An 18741-nucleotide genomic window follows, 5' to 3' on the forward strand; every position below is an offset into this window, starting at 1 on the left:
AAAAGTTACTTTGTACAGACAACCCATAAATTAAAATAGGCTCCCAAAGTATGCAAGCAAACAAATAAAAGTGTGGTATCCGCCTAGGGTAAATGGCAGACACCAGAGTTCGAATAAAGACTACGGCAGTGTGAACAGACGTGGACACCTATACTATAGAGAAGCTACGCTTCTCTAGCAATCACTAAATAATAAACATAGTCTATTCAGTTGTTTCTTTATTGCAGGTCTAAGGATAACTAAGGTTGTACAACATAATATAAATACATATGGATTAGGAATAAAGATAGTTAAAGATAAATCATACAGTAAAACATAGATAATTGCAATGGTTAGGTAGATGGCTATCCCTGTCTGGGGCAGGCAGGATAGCCCATGGAACAGCACAATAGGTAGATCAGCATAGAGGGGTTGAGTGGTAGGTCTGGGTACTAAAGAGGGAAGGTTTGATGATTACTTGTGACAACAACAGTCTGTGTGGGGGTGATGCTATCAGGTGAGGGAAGGCTTAGATCCTTTATCCTCAGGGTTGAGGTGGTGCTGATAACTTGGTGGTTGAAGGGGAAGGTTCCGGTGCTTAAGATGGGAGAGGGAGGGGTAACACCCCTCCCTCCATTTGCAGGACAACTGAGAGATGAAACCAATACCGTTATCTGACATATTTTCAGGTGGCTTTACAATTGTAGAATAACAGGATTTAGCTAGGTGCGTAGCATCACTATAATGTCTTGGTTTCTGCATGGTCCAGAGCTGCCGCATACCACAACTCTCCCCTCGGAAGGCTGGAGGGGTTGTCTGCACCGCCAGACTTCCGACAGTGGTTGCGGCCTTCAGTTTGTTGTCCTTGTGGAATGGGTCCGCCAGGATACCAGCTGCTGAATGGTGGTGGACTCCAGCCCTCCCCAGGTCGAACGGAATCTGCTATATCTGCTGGAGTAGCTGGTCCTGTTGGACGTTCTGGCCGTTGGATGTGTACCTCTGAGGCCACCCTGGCCACCTCCAGGGGTGGCACAGCACCTGAGGGGGCTTGGACCAACAGCCGCCTGGTATACACCTCTTCAGGTTTCTCCACTGGGCTGGTGGTCTCCATCGTGTTGGTCACCTTGCTGCTGGCAGGCTGGCTACTGGATGCAGGCGCAGCTTCTTCGCCCTCGGGGCTGGTCAGGTTCATTCGGCTTCCAGGGTCTCTGTCAACGCGGGCAGGTGGTGGTTGCCATACTGTAGGCGCATTGCCTCCCTCAGGCTCATCCTGGACACTGGCAGGGTGGTACATGGCAGTCAGACCGGCGGGGTAGGGGAAGGTAACAGTCCATCCCTCATGCCGGGGGCTGTCTTGGATCTGCAAGGGTGGCTCCGCCCTAGTTGGCTGGGAGACAGGCCCATCCACGGCCACTGCTGCTGGTGGGCTGGAGGCACAAGGCTCCGGATTTCCTCCCCTAGCCTGAAGGGGTCCAGGCACATCGTCTCCATCTTGGGTAGACATTATTGTTGGGGATCCTCTACTTCTATGGTTAGGCTCGGCACTTGGCGCATCTAGTTGAGTTACTCCCCAGGCAGCGGTCAAAGCTTCTTCAGTTTGGCTGGTAATGGCTGATATCCTGGTTCCTGGGGCAGATGCAGGGGGCGCAGGCAAGTTTGGCCCAGCCCAAACTTCCTGGTACACCAGCGCAATACAATTACCCTGGCTTGGTTGAGGGAGGTAGACAGCTGGATGCAGTTGAGGGTGAGGGACAGCTGGACTCTCCCTGCTGGCTGGGGGCTCTGGCTGGCTGGGGGTGACGGGTGTCACCCCTTCCTCTGGGGCTGCGGGCTCATTCCGGGGTCCAGGTATCTCGGTGGCGGCGACGGTTGTCGCCCCGGGCACCAGCGTGGGGGCGCTGGATAGCACCCCCCAGTCTTCACAGGGATCCAGGTCTCTCGGTGGCGGCGACGGTTGTCGCCCCAGGCACCAGCGTGGGGCGCTGGATAGCACCCCCCAGTCTTCACAGGTGGCGGCGACGGTTGTCGCCCCAGACATCAGCTTGGTGGTGCAGGGAAGCACCTCTCGTTCCTTCCAGGTGGCGACGCCGGTTGGCGTCCCAGACATCGACTCAGACTCGCTGGCTAGCGCCTCTTGCCTCTCCCACTCGGCGGCCGCCAGGGCCTCCCCGTACACCGTCCCGGTGGCGCTGGGTAGCGCCCTTCGGCTCTTGCTGGGGGTGACAGGGGCTACGGACACCGGTCCCCTGTGGTTGAGGCTGCGGTCCAGGCCAACCCGGTTGGGTTCAGCCGCTCCTCCCAGCACGTTGATCCTGGCCACTATGGTCCCAATCTGAGACACAGACTCCTGGGTAGCCGCGGCCCCAGCGGCGGCAGCTGGTTGGGGTAACGGCTGGGCATCTCCCTCCAGGTGGACCTGGGTGTCAGACTGGTTGCATGCAGGTTGTTGGGCGGCCTGGTGTTTCTTCATTGCCTGGTCCCAACCGGTTCTACACGTGGCGGCTGTGTGGCCGTTGAAGCGGCAGCGCCCCTTCGTCCAGCTGGGTCCCATCAGGCCGGCTTCCCCAGGGTGTATCAACCTGCCAGGTCTCTCCTCCTCCAGTTGGGGCACCAGCTGACAAACAGGGTCTCCCCTACTAGGGGTCAGGCGGTGCTGGGCTGCTTGTGGTGGATCCTTGGTTACATTCAGCCTCCTCCCCATACACACAGGTCCCTTCCATCCAACAGCGGCTCTCCTCTCCTGGGTGGCGAGGCCAGCCTCGGCCTTAGCTTCTGCAGGTGCTTCTCCACATGAGGGATCCTGCCTCTGGGTACGCCAGGTAGTTGGTAGCAAAGGCCGTTGATGGTGCCAGTCGGAAAGGGGGCTATGATCTCTGGGGGGTACCTGTGGCCAGTGTGTGGACAGGTACCCACAGTTGAACCAGCAAGGCCCAGAAGATGCCATACTGATGGTAGCCTGAACTGTATTCTGGACTGCCAGCAGGCTGTTGGTAGCCACCTGAGTTGGGCCAGAGTTGCCAGCTGGTATTGCGTCCCTGCCAGGCTCCGTCAGCTGCTGGTGGGGAGCCCCTGCGGTGGTTCTGGTTTTGGCAGGGGGTGGCCTTCTTATTGACTTCCCTAGTTGGAGCTCTGCATCCTGGTGGGCCTCCATCTCCAGCAGCATGGGGGAACTTGGCTGGGACATGTGCAGTGGTTCAACAGAGTAGAGGCATCTGGTCTTGGAGTGTAGGGGAACAGCCTCACTGCTGCTGGTCAACCCTGCTCCCTCCGTGCTGGGTAAAGCCTTCCACTGCAGCAGGCAACCAGTCCCCACCCTTAGGCCGGTCCCCAGTCGTTCCATGCCTGGGGGCTCCCAGGGAGGCTTGGGTGGCGGCTCCCCCACCCCCAGGTTCGCGTCAGGCATCTGGGTGAAGAGCCTATTCCCCTGGGACAGCTCCCCATCCTCCAGCTTGGTGAGGCCAGCGCCAGGGAGGACCTTTCCACCCCAGAAACAGGTGGTACTGGCCCTAGGGCTGGGCCCCTTTGGAGTCTCAGTTCTGGTGGTAGTGTCCATCTTGGGGCTGGCCACTAAGTCTCTGAAGCTTGTCACCTTCTCATTAGGCTCAGTTGCATCGTTCAACACCCCCAGGGGGACACCTACAGGTTCAGCAATCCCCAGTCCAGTATTGCTATTTCTCGTGCGTTGAGCACCAACTGAACAGGAGCTGTGCAGCGGACATTCAGTCACCCTTCCAGACAAGGGCATCTCAGGGACCAGGGGTCTGTGACCTGGCATGTGTTTGATGTTCACTGTACTCAACACAGTAGGCCAAAGTAATAACAGAAGCAGCATCTTGTATGAAGAAGCAGAGAGTGGTGGGGTACAGATGTTGGTGGTTCTGGTCCAAATGAAGACTTCTGTCCACCACAGTGCCAGCAGCAGGCCTAGGCACACAGTTAAGGCCCAATCAGGAATGTCTTCTATTGCCGCACGTCGGGCCAGGGGCTGACAAGTTCTTATCTTGTAGATATAGGAGCAGAGTAGAGTAGCCGCGCCGCAAGGGGGTTCGAGCCGGCTCACCCCTAGTATAAATACTATAGCTATGTAATTAGGGTGGTAGTCCACGTAGCCGTAGGCTCGGTCCTCCTGGCTCAAGAGTTTCTCTGGCTGGCGCGTCCCCATGATAAGTAGCAGGGGGTTGGTCTGTTGGTGCCAGCGTCTTGTTTAACTGTTGAGCCTGAGTTGTTCTCCTTTCCAGTATAGCTCTTGATTTCTGTGATAACCAGCGGATCTTAGCTTAAAGGTAAGAGGGAATATGTTAGGTATCCATAGAGGTCTCTAGGAGCGTATCCGCTAGTAGATATATGGATAGGTAGGCTATCTATATATATATATGGCTACACTCCCATATATATATATCTACGTGTATAAGAATATCCCCAGAGCTAGCTAGCTTTCCTCCTTGCTCCAAAAAAAATCACGCTTCCTCTGTATATAGTTCACAACTATGAGGGTCGATGGTCCAGGTACACACCACCACTGCCCAGTGTGGGGCATCAAGTCAGGCTATATCCACAGGGTGGGCGTACTTTCGTTCAGTTACCAGTGTTGTATGGTGAGGTTAGTATTCACTTACTTGCACCCATGATACAAAACAACACTATTTTATCACTTGGGTATTTATATATACATATATTTGTTTCACTAACCACTCAGCTTTGAAGTAGGGTTGGCAGGGCTAGGAAGATGTTGAGGGTCTGAGCGGGTTTAAGGAACTGGTCTAGTTTTCCTTATCACACTGTAGATAGGGAGGGAGGAGCTTGCAAGTTTTTCTCCTAAAAAAATATCTCTGTTGTATGCTATAGAGTGGCCCCTCTCCTGTGTGTGTGTGTGTGTGTGTGTGCGTGAAATCTCCTTTCCGTGCAGCGCGCTTACGCACCGTCAATCCGCGCACACAGATAAAACGCGCACTTATCCCTCAACTCGCTCTCTCGTTGGTCCGCTTTGTCCGTGGAATTTTATGATATTTCCGCACTCCGTTGCGCTACCCGTAAATGGCGCTCTGTGTTCCCGGTCACTAGCTCCACACCGTGGGCAAACTTAGTCAAGTGTGGGTAGGAGGGGGGAAGCGCGTGAGGGGACGGGGTAAATCCGTCCGTTCCCCCTGTGAGGAAGGGGGGGAATGCCGTGGGTTTGAGGTAACTGTGTAATGAGGTAATGTTGCCCTCTCTCCTTAATCCTAGGTTTATTTTTATATCACCTTGATTGTATTCTCTTCAATGGAGAGTGAGCCCCTCCCTTTCCTCTGAAATAAGGGGTGTATTGTTGTTGTGCTGTAGGCTTGAGGTAATTAGATTGTGTATCAGGGCATTTGTTATATTACATCTAGCTTCTATTTTTGTCCTTATCACAATTACATAACAGATTTGTTTACCAACCCTGTTCTATTTTTAGTTGTTATCACAATACACAGTAAATCCAAGCCTGTTCTATTTTTAGTTTTATCACAACACAACAAATTGTTTGCCAATCTTTGCTCATAAATCTATTGTTCAACCATCACACCAGGGTGGTAATCCCTGCAATGTGATATAATATCTGTTTTTCTAGATGGGTGGCTGCGTTGTAGCCTCTCAGGATACTTGGAGTTGACGTAGTTTTCTCTGCTTTGGTGCACTACACTCGTATGTTGGCTCGCAGCTATGTGGCGTGTTTCAGCCTATCGGCGGCAGGGAATGTCCCGTCCTGCTAGCGCCGCTTGCAGCTATGTGGCGTGTTTCAGCCTATCGGCGGCAGGGAATGTCCCGTCCTGCTAGCGCCGCTTATCCAAATCCGGCTGATGGCGGCAGGGAATGTCCCGTCCTGCTAGCGCCACTGGTTCGGATCCTGCTGTCTCTTGCAGTAAAATTGGCCTATTTTTCAGCCGTTTACACTTATTTGGCTTGTTTCAGCCGGTCCGCAGGCCTGTTTCAGCCTTTTGAGCGCTCAATTCTCCGTTAGATGTCGGCGCTTCTCGCGGTTCTTCGTCAGGTTTCACTTCCACAACTGCCGGATGCAGAGTTAGACTTGCTGTCCAGGGTGGGTAATTCAGGTTGCTTGTGTCAGTTTTGCCAGTTTCACTGCTGGGAGTACCTTAGCCTCAGCTGCGCGTCTGCTCTACACTTGTGGTTCGCCGTAATCTCACACAGCTGTCACCAAAAGTTGTGGTATCCGCCTAGGGTAAATGGCAGACACCAGAGTTCGAATAAAGACTACGGCAGTGTGAACAGATGTGGACACCTATACTATAGAGAAGCTACGCTTCTCTAGCAATCACTAAATAATAAACATAGTCTATTCAGTTGTTTCTTTATTGCAGGTCTAAGGATAACTAAGGTTGTACAACATAATATAAATACATATGGATTAGGAATAAAGATAGTTAAAGATAAATCATACAGTAAAACATAGATAATTGCAATGGTTAGGTAGATGGCTATCCCTGTCTGGGGCAGGCAGGATAGCCCATGGAACAGCACAATAGGTAGATCAGCATAGAGGGGTTGAGTGGTAGGTCTGGGTACTAAAGAGGGAAGGTTTGATGATTACTTGTGACAACAACAGTCTGTGTGGGGGTGATGCTATCAGGTGAGGGAAGGCTTAGATCCTTTATCCTCAGGGTTGAGGTGGTGCTGATAACTTGGTGGTTGAAGGGGAAGGTTCCGGTGCTTAAGATGGGAGAGGGAGGGGTAACACCCCTCCCTCCATTTGCAGGACAACTGAGAGATGAAACCAATACCGTTATCTGACATATTTTCAGGTGGCTTTACAATTGTAGAATAACAGGATTTAGCTAGGTGCGTAGCATCACTATAATGTCTTGGTTTCTGCATGGTCCAGAGCTGCCGCATACCACAAAAGAACACACTTAACAACTTTGGGGGTATAATATACAGTCAAATGTCCCCTCCCTCCCGTGAGATTTTGATTGTTCAAGATTATTTAATAATTGTGCAAAATTTTAGTTTAACCATTCCCCCTAAAACATTTTTGAATATTTGACAATTCTTGGTACTAGCTAGCAGTTTTAAAACTTTTCAACTAATAATTTAAATTTACAGAAGGGGTATTTAGTTATCATTTGGGGATGTACATTGTACATCTATTCAACGCTCATTATCTATACTAAATTACTTGAATTAAATATATTAAATTTGTTGTATATTAGTCCGTGTTCCTGAGATATATGTGTAGGCCCTAAATGGCAGGGATATAAAGGGATAAGACAATGGCCGATAAATTGATGTACATGCCAAATGATGAAACAAAAATTACCCTTTCTGTAGATTACAATTAGTGGTTGAAACGTATGGATGGACAATCAACTTTATGAACCAACCAATCAAAATTCCCTAAAAGTCCTTAAAGTTGTTTAGCTAACAAATAAGAAAATGTTATTATAAAACTTTGGGAAATAGTGTAATCAACAGTCCAATGTCCCCTCCCTTCCTCCCTGCCTAAAAGGACTTTATTTTATGTTAGGCAATGTATGATAGTGTATAGTAAGCAAATGCCATTTAAACAGTTTGTAATAGTTATTATTCTCATCGTTTTATAGACAGTTTTCCTTGGATAGTAAAATTAAAATGTTTGTTTTGGAAAAATGAACCGCGCTTTCTGCGGATAGTAAACTGAAAAATTAAAAGAGTAATCCCAGTTTTGTTGGCCTCGATTTTAAAATTTTAGGTGAAAGAAAGGGTGAGCAGCTTTTTAGGATCTGAATTCGTCGGGGAGGAATCTAATAAGTTTATTTTTATTTTTAAGGAAAGACAGACGCTCAAACAGACAGACAACATATTACTTTCTATTATTGATTTAGCTAATCTAATCTCAAGACACAAATTCATAAATCACATGTGTCAACAATTTCTAGGTTGCATAGCTACTCTATAACTAGCAGGTTTATATGTCTGTCTGTCTGGAAACAAAAGAACCAGCAGTCAGACAGTGAAAATTATATTACATTGTCTACAACTAGCGGATCTATATTCAAAGGGGCAGAAAGGGGCTATAAAATAGCACAAAACAAATACTTAAATCTGAAAATGAATTGCCTAGAACCATCAAAGGACCTACTTAAAATAGAGAACCCAATCAGTTCAGTGGTTAATTAGATCTTAAGCTTCATACAAAAAACCCTACTACTTTACATAATATGATAAGCATGCCATGCTGCCATGACAACATTTATTTATGTAATAAACAAAAGTGGTTATAATCCAATAAATTACAGTGTCAACAAAAAATGTAAAATATTCTGTTTTGCATCGCTACTTTTGGATATATATTTTTTTTCTTCAAATTTTAACATGTTTTTAAAAATAAATGAAAACAGATTTTAAAAAATATTAATTCATTAATATGTTTTTATGGTTTTTAAAATTTAATCAACAGCAAAAATTAAGTTTTATTTTATTCCGTTGAAAGGTGTGAGAGGAATTGTCTGAAATGGTTTTAAGCTTATGTCTGATCAAATCAAATGGTTATGGCTGATATACCATCTACACAACATATCAACAGTATATGTTTATATAATAAAAGCACATAATATTTACCGGATTTTGTTTTAGGATAAATATTTTCTTGTTTTTTTAGAAATGATATTTATCATAGTACATGTCTTATCGATCTAATTCATTTATTTTTAAAAACTAAGCTTTTCTAAAATTATGGGCAACTCTTGTCGTAAATTTACGTATGTTAGAAATGTTCTATCAATTTTAAACTTGGTAAGATGATTCCTGCAACAATTCAGAAAGTATGCTAACTATATAATAATTATCATTCAGTCCACAAGTCCATTTAAACACAATGTTTTTAAAAAAAAACCAATACTTTCAAAAAGATACTTTACATAATATAAATATCATATTCACTTAATTTTTGGAATATGGATTCCTAAGACCATTGGGTATAAAGTTATAAGCGAAGCTTCTCTATAACTATGTCCATAAAACATCCCAAATTCAAATATTTTTTGATATGTTTTTACGGTAATCTTTTCTTTATGGCAATTTTTTTAAGCTTCGATTTTATGAAGTCATTCTTGTTTTTCTAACACGTGCTATTTCTTTAAGTTTTTACCCTTCATTCTGCGTCGTAATTCAAATAATATTGAAACAAAACAGAAAATAAAAAATATTTACAAGGATGACAACATCTTAAGTTCATAAAAAACATTCTCTAACCCAAAATTTTGGTACTTTTATTAAATATTAATTGGTTGATTCAAACTAGCAGTGTCCAAAATTTAAGCCATTAATTTCAATTAAGTAGCAAAGCTTTTAATAAAGAAATAATCTTAAAATGTAAGAAAAGCCTAACAGCCGAAATAATGATTAATTAACAGCATTATGGACTTATGGAAAGACAGACTTACTGGCAAAATATTTATATTTAGGCATCTTAACCCTATTCCTAGAGTTATTTTTCCACACATTTTAGTGTTATTAAAGTTATATGCAATTTTTTGTAAGCTATTTTTGAATCCATGCCATCTAAAATCCGGGTAAATCCATGAACATATTCAAATGTGCCTAAAACTTACTTAATAGCATCCTTTATACCTTTATTTGCCCAAAACATTGTTTATAAGCTTACCTTTTTAACCTTAGAAAGGCCGTTGACAAGTATAATTGGCAACAGAAGTATCTGTACCTAGACCATTTTTCTGACTTTAAAAGGGCAAATTTTTTAATGAATCCTAACTTTCAGAAAATTTTTCATTAAAACAACATAGCTGATAAATTGACAATAGCTATTTAACACATCGTAATATAGACAGCTTCTCGCCTAAGGCCCTGGCTAACAAAATTTGTATTAATTTTATGATTTTAAATTTTAATGTTCGTGAAATATTGTTTGTAATACGATGATATACATGATTTTTCGGAATGGCTAAAAAGCGGCTCTAATCCAGCGGATATTAATCGGTTTTGAAACCATACTGGAAAATCATTTAATTTTAATTTCTATTTGCTTGCAGCACTATGCTTTATTAAAAACACTTTAAACTGTACAAAGTGTCTCTTCTCTCCTTTTCTACAGGGATATAAAGGTATTAGATATCTTCCGATAAATTGATGTACATCCCCAATGATAATACACAAAATTAATATTCTTTCGATTTCAATTAGTCGTTGAAACGTTTGGACACTAAATCAACAAAACCAACCAATCAAAATTTAAAAAAATTCCCCATGGTTGTTAAGCCAAGAAAAAGTTTTGATAAGACTTTGGGGACTAGTGTAATAAAAAGCTATGTTTCCCCTCCCTCCCTCCATGCCTTTTCTATGTGTACTATGATCATACACATCGGGGATGTCGTGATTTGTAAATGTAAGATTAATTCCTTTTCAATATCCTTTAATTAAGATTGTTTAAAAGACTCCCATTGTGCAAACTTTTTGTTCCTCTTGGTCTTTAGAATCCAAAAATTTTCTGCTTATTACTCTTAAACTTCCTTTAAATTTTCTTCCATTGTCATCCCCCTGTATTCCTGAAGTTAAGTACTATTATGAAGAATAAATTATGATTTATGTAATTTACATCCGTTCTATGGGTCAAGGTTTCATATAAGGGATGGGCATTACATGTTCTACTGTAAGCTAACATTGGAAAGTTAAAGTTTTTTTTCGGGCTGTTTTCTCTTGGGAGGTTGGTGATAACCTCCCCCAAAATAGTTATAAACCTTCACATGGCCTATTAGAAGCTACATTGTAAATGAGGATCAATATCGGTCAAGCGGTTAGCAAGACAGACATTCTATTACTTTTATATAAGGATAAGTTTGGCATTATTCAAGTATTTCCAGTATCGCTTCGAAACCTATTAATATCCGGTGGATTGGAACCGGCTCTCAGCCATACTGAAAAATTATGTATAGTGTCGTGTTATATCCAGTTTTCTACGAAAATAAAAATGTATAATATAAGATTAAAACCATTTTTTTTCATGAGCTATATAATTTAGGGTTGGGCCGGATACTTTTTTGGCCGGATACCGGATACCGGATATCCGGCTGATTTGAAATGCCGGATATCCGGTAACCGGCCGGATATTCGGTCAACGCCGGATATCCGGCAAATATCCGGTTATCCGGCCAAACTACCGGATATCCGGCCGGATAACCGGCCAAATTACCAGATATTAAAGTAGTAAAAAAAAATTTCTTCAAAAATCTTATACAAATTTACATAAAGTTAAACTTATTCAGAAAAAATGTTCTTCTAGCTTCAATAATAAGAAAATTATAGCCATTTAAGATTTTAAAAAGCAGAGATTTTTGGTGTAAAGTATAAAAAATTATAGAGCCGGATATCCGGCCGGATAGTTTCAATATCCGGTATCCGGCCGGATATTGAAAATGGCCGGATATCCGGCCGGATATCCGGCCACACCGGATATCCGGCCCAACCCTACTATATATATGTAACTCTGGCCACATGGTTTTGCATCGGGTTTTTAAATCAGCTAATAGCGTCGGAAATATAAACACAGCCAAGTTCCAACAAAAAAAGAACAGAAAGCAATTTGCTAGCAGACGAAAAAGGTCTCCACCACTTGGGACAGTAGCTTTCTGATACTTATACATTTATTATCGCCATTCAGTATGTTTCTTTATTAATGCCAGAAAGTAATATAGCTTACTTATCATACTTTTAGCTTTTTTCGTTTTGTATCGATATATATATTTTTAATTTTAATGCAAGAAATATAGTTTTAAGCAAAAATTCTGTAGACCGTAGCGTGCACAGCGATTCATCAGGGAGGGGGGGTATGCAACCATTAGGGAGGAAAAAAGAGGATAGCAGGTCTTCTTAATTTCAATTTCAAGGTGGGTGGTGACGCCTCACCTCACCCCCCTTCCGAACGCCACTGATTTGGAGAAGTTTTTAAGTATAAAAAGTACATTAAAAAAAAACTGTATTAAAATATAGTAAAAAATTCTCTACATTAATTTAATTTTCTCAACCACTATGAAATTAAACAAGGATGACAACATCCATAAAAAGCGAAGCCCTGAAAAAAACGACAAAACAAACAAAAATGAACACATATAGATTGTCAACCCTTAATAACCAGAATTATAATTAAATCGTTACTGATTAAAAGAAGGACAGACTGAAAGATACGAGGAAAAAGCTGCCAAAATGTAATCACTTGATATTGGAAATATGATTATATGTCACCTACTTTTCGACCAGTCAAATACTAATTTCTCTTAAATATTGTTTAATCAAAATTAATAAAAAAAATACATTGCTCACAAAAATGAACACCTCTAACAAACAGAAGCCAAAACATTTTTCTTTCTTGGGGTGACATTTCCTTGTTCCTAGTAATTTCAATTATTTCTACGAATTTTCACACAATTTAGTTGAAATGATATTGTTATGTTATTGTCAAGCAACAAGAACATTTTATACACATTACAGAACAGCTTGCTGTTTTAATTTTGGTACAGGGTTAGGTGGATTTCGGATAATAGTAGTGAGGCAGGGGACAATTGACTTTTATCTTTACTGTTGTCAAAAGATTTAACCACGTTTTTTCATTAGTTGTCTGAACAACTTTGTTAGCTTTGAAGCAGCGTCTAAACTTCCACTGTTCATTTTATTCTACAGACCAACATTTTTTCCCCTATGATTCCTGGATATTAGAAAGATTATACGTTAATTTATGTTTATCAAGTAAAGCATCTATTATAGACAAATTTCCCTTTTGGGTTAACATAACTGGTTTTAATCTTATGATTTTTAATTTTAATATCCCCAGAAAGCTGTCTTTAATAAGATGCGACAAACTAAGATTCTCATGTCATCCTAAAGTCATCCTTGTCGACTATAATATTTTGGTAGGTAGTAATGTGATATAGAGCAGCTTCAATTTTTAAAAGTACTCTAGCCTTATTAAAAATACATTAAATATAAAAAAAGGGTGTTATGTATCTGTTTCATTTATGATGGATGCAGGGATAAGTAAACTAAAGAAAAGCTAATTCTTCAACAATATTCCCTTCCAACAGACCCTAGCAACAAGGGGCTCTTGTTTTGGAATAGAGAATAGGCCAAAGTTGCACAAAAATAGACTTAAACATTGTTAAGACTTTAAGAATTTAAAAGAAATTGTCTTAAACCATTCCGGGTCTCATATGAATCTTAGAATTCTTTTTCGAGAACAAATCTTTCATCCCCTTTTGCCTGAAATGTACAAAACAAGAACCTACCAATTAGTAGTTGCCCTGGGTTTTTATTTAGGGATTGGGGAGAGATATTTGTTAAAAATATTGTTTTGGAAGGAAGACTATGTATAGTCATTATTACGAATTCTGAAATCTAAAAGGGGTAATAGTTTTTTACATTTTTGGTTTGATTTACGTTTAGTGTTCTGTATTTATCCTTATACTAAAGTAACAGGATGTTTGTGAGTTTGTGTGTCTGTACCGAAGGATCTCGCTAACCGCTGAACCTATCGGGTTCTCCTTAACAGGGTAGATTCTCATGGGTCCCGGGAAGGTTTATAACTATTTTGGGGGAGGGTACCACCACCCTCCCAAGAGAAATGACAAAAAATCGTAATTTTTAAAAATATTTGGGAGACTTCAAAGTAACATAAAGAGATATCGTAATATAAAGAATTATCGTAGAGACTTTAACAAACAAAAACATTTAAAGTGCCACTAGAGGCCTCTAGGGGCGTAGCCGCTAGTACATAATATTATGTTATCTTTCCTTTTTATATTTCAGAAAGAGCATCTTAAGCAAAACTATATATTACTACCAATTGTTTCGCCCCTAGCCTCTAATGAAAGGCGTGTTAAGTCAAGAAATAGCTTTAAACTTTATCAATTAAGAAATTTAAAAAACTTTTTCAAAAAGTACAACCTATTCGGACCAGGATTTTTCGAGATATTTAGCTTTCGACAAAAAATACTGGGAATAGTCCCTTTCGTAACATCGCCCCAGGTTAGGTTATATTAGGTTAGGTGATTGCCCCACAGGGTTAGGTAATTGGCCCCGCAGGGTTAGAGCCCCCCGCAGGGGCTGGAAATAGGAGAAAAGCTACTGTGAAAATACGAAGAATCGCCCCATAAAGTGGGATGTTACGAAATGGACTATACCTAAAATGACTTACTACTTTATATAATAGGATACATAAGTCAAATTTAATTTAAATATATTTTAAAACTACATCCTATGTAAACTTATTTTCTAAATTTAATTCAAAAAGTTAATATTCTTTTTAACAGACTATTCTCTTAAGACTTAATAATTATAATTAAGAAATTTAAATGCCAGAAATATTTTAAAAATAAAATGAAAACCCAAGGTTTTTATATTAATTTATATTTTTCTGCTGGAAACCTATCCCTGTTTATGGTTCCTAGGTTGCATGATTTCAAAGTAAAAATCTTTATTACCGTACAAGTTCCCAAATTTTTAAATAAAAATAACGAAAGATTATTTTTTATTTCTAAAAGTTAACTGTTACATAAGTATGAAATAAGTTGAAATTTAATTAGATAAGATTTCATATGTTTTGAAATTAATGCGTTCAGGCAACCGTACATTAAGCGCTCTGTTGAAAAGTAAAACCATAAAAAATGCGGGAAACCACACTAGCGCCGGCACCCATGGTTTAAACTATTGTTTAGAGCAAAAAGTGCTCAGTTTCTATTCGACCTCTGACAAGTGAACACCTAAAAGTTACTGTTATAATATAAATAATAAACAAAAATATAAAGTTATTTATAAATTAATCTAACACCTATAAAACTTAAATATAAACATTTAAAGTAAAGGACACTACATTTATTAGCTTAAACTTTTAAACAAACAAAACAGATTATTTCTAAAATTTGTTACTGATTTAACTTTCCTCAAAATAAAAAGTACACTTTTTTAACCATTAAAGCCTTTACTCTAAAAACTTTTTAAACCTAAGCTTGTCATTTAAAAAATTGTTCAGCTTTTAAATTATTTTTAGCTTTAAAAAATATTTAAGCTAAAAAGTGTATCTTTTTTTGTACTTAAACAAAATTTAACATTTTAAAACTATTATTTTAAAGTTAACAAGGATAACTGTTTTCTATATCAATGCAGCTTCCATATCAAAAGAAAATAAAATCTATTCCTTGCCAAATAAGGTTCAGGAAAGCCCCGCAGGGTTAAAGGTTCCCACAGTGGCTAGAAATTACTTTGGAAATAAAAAGAATGAGGGGGGGGGGGTTAGCCTAGTTTTGAGATCAGTTATTCTTTAGAAGGTGTTTGTTGCATAGATTTCTTCAAAATTGTAAAACACAGAAAATTTCCATGAATTATTATTCAGGAAGGGGTGTTTCATCTAAAGAAAAACATTTTTTTTCTTTAAATATCACCTCATTTTCTTGGTTGAAAACATAACATTTACTGTAATTGAAAATAAAAGAAAACAATAAATTTTGTCGCAAAAATCATCAAAAAATGCCTACAAACCTAATATTTAGAAGCTAAACTTTGTATTAAAAATAAGCACATTCAAACAAACAGAATAACACATAAACAGCATTATAGTACTCTTAAAAAGGAGAGAGAAGGACATTCAGTTACTTTTTCTCAACATATTTTAATAAAATTGCTTGAATGCTCATAGTATTTTTTTAGGGGGGAAGGCCCAAAGGGGAGGGGGGAAGATGGGATCTATGAATTATTATACATTAGATGATTAAGAATAATTTTTTAGTTCACTAAATAACCGATTCTTTTCCCAATGATAACATTTACACACAATAACACATCCTTTTTATATTAGATTTTTAATGCCGTAGTTACTCTATAACTTGTGTATGTGTTTTGTACGTCTGTCTGTCGCTTTAAAGTAAAGTTCATAAAAGATTCATTTCATTAACTTGTTTAGTAAGGATTTTGGTGTTTTTACTGTAATGCACAATGCTGTTATTTTGTTATTGCTACGCAATTTATGATTCCCTCCTTGTTTGAGAATATTTTAATATAAACACTTTTAATAAAAGATGTCATCTATAGGATCATTTTAAAAACAGTGGGGGATAGGACAATGACTATTAAATTAATCTACAATCTTCCTCCCCCCCTCTCTAAAAATTATATTTAAAAGCAAGGTTTTACACATAAAATTTTGGGAGAAAAGATAAAGTTATCCATCAGTGTCCCATCCCTGTTTTAAAAAGGCCATGACAAAGTTGTGAAAAACTGTTATGAAATAAAGTTTACAGTGATCATATAAAGTAAACAATAATAACATGTTTAATAATATAATGTTATTAAAAAGCTAGTTATTGCTAAAAAGAGTGATAGTTAGATAGTTTTATAGTGAAAATAATGATTTTAACTTAATTTTGTTTTGAAAAATATAATATTTAACGTATTAGAAGTCAAACTTTTACAGTTTTTGGGTATCTTCATTAGAAAGGAGAGGAAAATTTAACAGTTAGATTAATTTGCTTTTGTTTTTCTATTTTAATATTTCTTCACAATTATGAATTTAAGGAAAGATTATTATTATGTATTGTCGTGTCCCTGAAAAGATAAATAGTGGTCTTAAATTTAATCAGAAGTTTCAGTAAAAACTTCGTAAAAAAGTAAGGGGCTGCTTTTTTTCTTCGTGGGATATATCTCTCACTTGTAACAAATAAATAGACAAATATTGTAAGGTGATTAAATAAATGAACTCTGACAAGATTCATATATAGCGTGCCATCACTTCCTCATAAACATATCCGCGGTCTGCTTCATATTTGCAAACAAAAATACAATACGAAACGTAGCTATTAAGTTAGGGATGTAGTTTAATGATAAGAGAAAAGCAAAAGGAAGGAATATGGGACGTCCAATCTTTTTATTTTGAAGAAGGGTAGAATGAGGGGTATATAAGATTTGAGGGGGATAATCTATTGTATTTCTTTTAAATTTGAGGGAGGTGAAATGAGAGGTTTCAAAATTTGAGTGGGTGTAAACACTAAACACCACTTTATCGCCGCCCTTAGATGGCGGTTCTGAGGATTTGTTGATGCACAAGTGATAGCACACCGAATGATAAAAGACATAAATCATTTTTAAATCACTGAAACAATTGTTTACATCAAAAACTTAAGTGTGTTGATATGCACAGTTTTAAAGTGGGGAAGTTAGTGTATTTTTAATTTCTTGAACAGTTGAGAAGTTGAAGTTAAGTCTCTTTATTTAATTAAGAAAATTGATACATTAAAACTTTTCTAGCCTAAGAACAAAAAAAACACTCAATTGAAATTTATTCTGGAGAAAATACTGTTATTTAAATGGAGGCATTAAAAACATTTTATCAACCCAACTGCTTAACGTAAACAATTTTAGTGAACAATTAACTTGTTTAAAAACCTGCGCTTTTTTAATAGGTTGGATACAAGAGGCTATAAAAGTTGACCTTATATAAAGAAAAACTATAACTGTATATTTTAAGTGCACGTCAAAAATAATTAGATCTAATCTGCTCAAAACTGTTTTTAGAAGTACATCCAAGTTTTCAGTAATAAAATAAAAGATTTTTTAGATATTCTAATTTATTTAAATCATACACTATTTGTGTGAAAATTTAGCATTCGATCCATTAGAACAGGAATAAATGAGTAATTTGGGATAATGAAAATAACTCTTAAATTACAAGATTAGGGAGTAAGTTTGACTTCTAATATCTTAAAATTCAAACAACTATTGTAAAGTATACAGTATGAAACCTCAAGAATGGACCCTTATGTCAAAACTACAAATCAAACTGGAATTAGCACATACAGTAAAAATATCATAGTAATTCAAAGCCATGGTACTTTGTATATTTCCAATCTAGGGCCAATGTTTAAAAAATGCAATGGGCTGAAAAAAAAATTTTTCTTCACGAAACTGGTGTGGAAATGTACAGAGTATTATTTTTAGTAACCATTCTTAAATGTAAAGTTGTATTTTTTTATCGCCTACTGAAAAAAGACCAATGATATTGACATACTGTATATTCAATTGTTTAAAAATTTTGACGTAATTCTGTAATTGATATGTTAGTTAAAGTTTCAGACCATCAGTCTCTCGATGAAAACATCTATAGCCGGACTACAGTCGACCAAACCAAGGTTTACATAAGTTTTGCTTTCCCAAGGAAATAATGCCCCATAGTAGCGTTTATCAGGGAGGGAGGAGATTTTGGGCTGTTACACTAGTCCCCAAAGTTTTATAAACACTTTTTCTTATTCGTTTGTTTAAACATTTTGGGGACTTTTATTAAATTTTGGTTGGTTGGTTCAATAAGTTGAGTAACCAAACGTTTCAAATTGTAATTACAATCTAAAGAAGGGGTTATTTTGTAAATCATCGTTACTGTCACTGTCAAAAATACCATTAGAATATTATATTAATAATATGTTATCAATGACCATTTTTATACATTAAAGATAGTCGAGATTAGTAAAATAAATAATTTTTTTTGAATACCTTAATGACGGTGATATGTCAGGCACAGCCACTTCGATTTAAACTCATATTATCGTCAAATCAGTTTTGTCATGTGGTTGTTTGTAATTTCATTCTGCTTAATAAGTTTTTACCCTTTACATGTGTTCATGTTCGTTTGAATACAGACCTTCGCTCTTATGGATGTTGCAAGCCTTGTTTGTGTTTTTATATTAAAATTACTGTTACCTTAAGAAATCTAAGGAGAGGATAGATGAGGGGGGCTGGTGGTGGTTCACTATGTTCCAC

At 38.7% G+C, this 18741-nt stretch overlaps 1 protein-coding gene across 5 annotated transcripts in view; it reads left to right on the top strand.

Annotated features, from left to right (window-relative positions):
• The window catches only part of LOC145332758 (ATP-sensitive inward rectifier potassium channel 12-like), a 107599-nt gene that overhangs the window by 17057 nt on the left and 71801 nt on the right, over nucleotides 1–18741 (top strand). For 3 of the 5 annotated variants that reach the window (XM_080177811.1, XM_080177812.1, XM_080177813.1), the window contains exon 1: nucleotides 18008–18116. The exons of the other annotated variants lie outside the window; for them this stretch is intronic. In XM_080177811.1, the coding sequence (XP_080033937.1) occupies nucleotides 18076–18116 (41 nt within the window). In that variant the 5' untranslated portion in view covers nucleotides 18008–18075. Of the gene's footprint in view, nucleotides 1–18007; nucleotides 18117–18741 lie in introns of those variants that run through there. 5 annotated transcript variants of the gene reach the window in all.

This window comes from Acartia tonsa, chromosome 11 (assembly GCF_053477335.1).
Source record: "Acartia tonsa isolate MP-2025a chromosome 11, ASM5347733v1, whole genome shotgun sequence".
NCBI classification, from domain to species: domain Eukaryota; kingdom Metazoa; phylum Arthropoda; class Copepoda; order Calanoida; family Acartiidae; genus Acartia; species Acartia tonsa.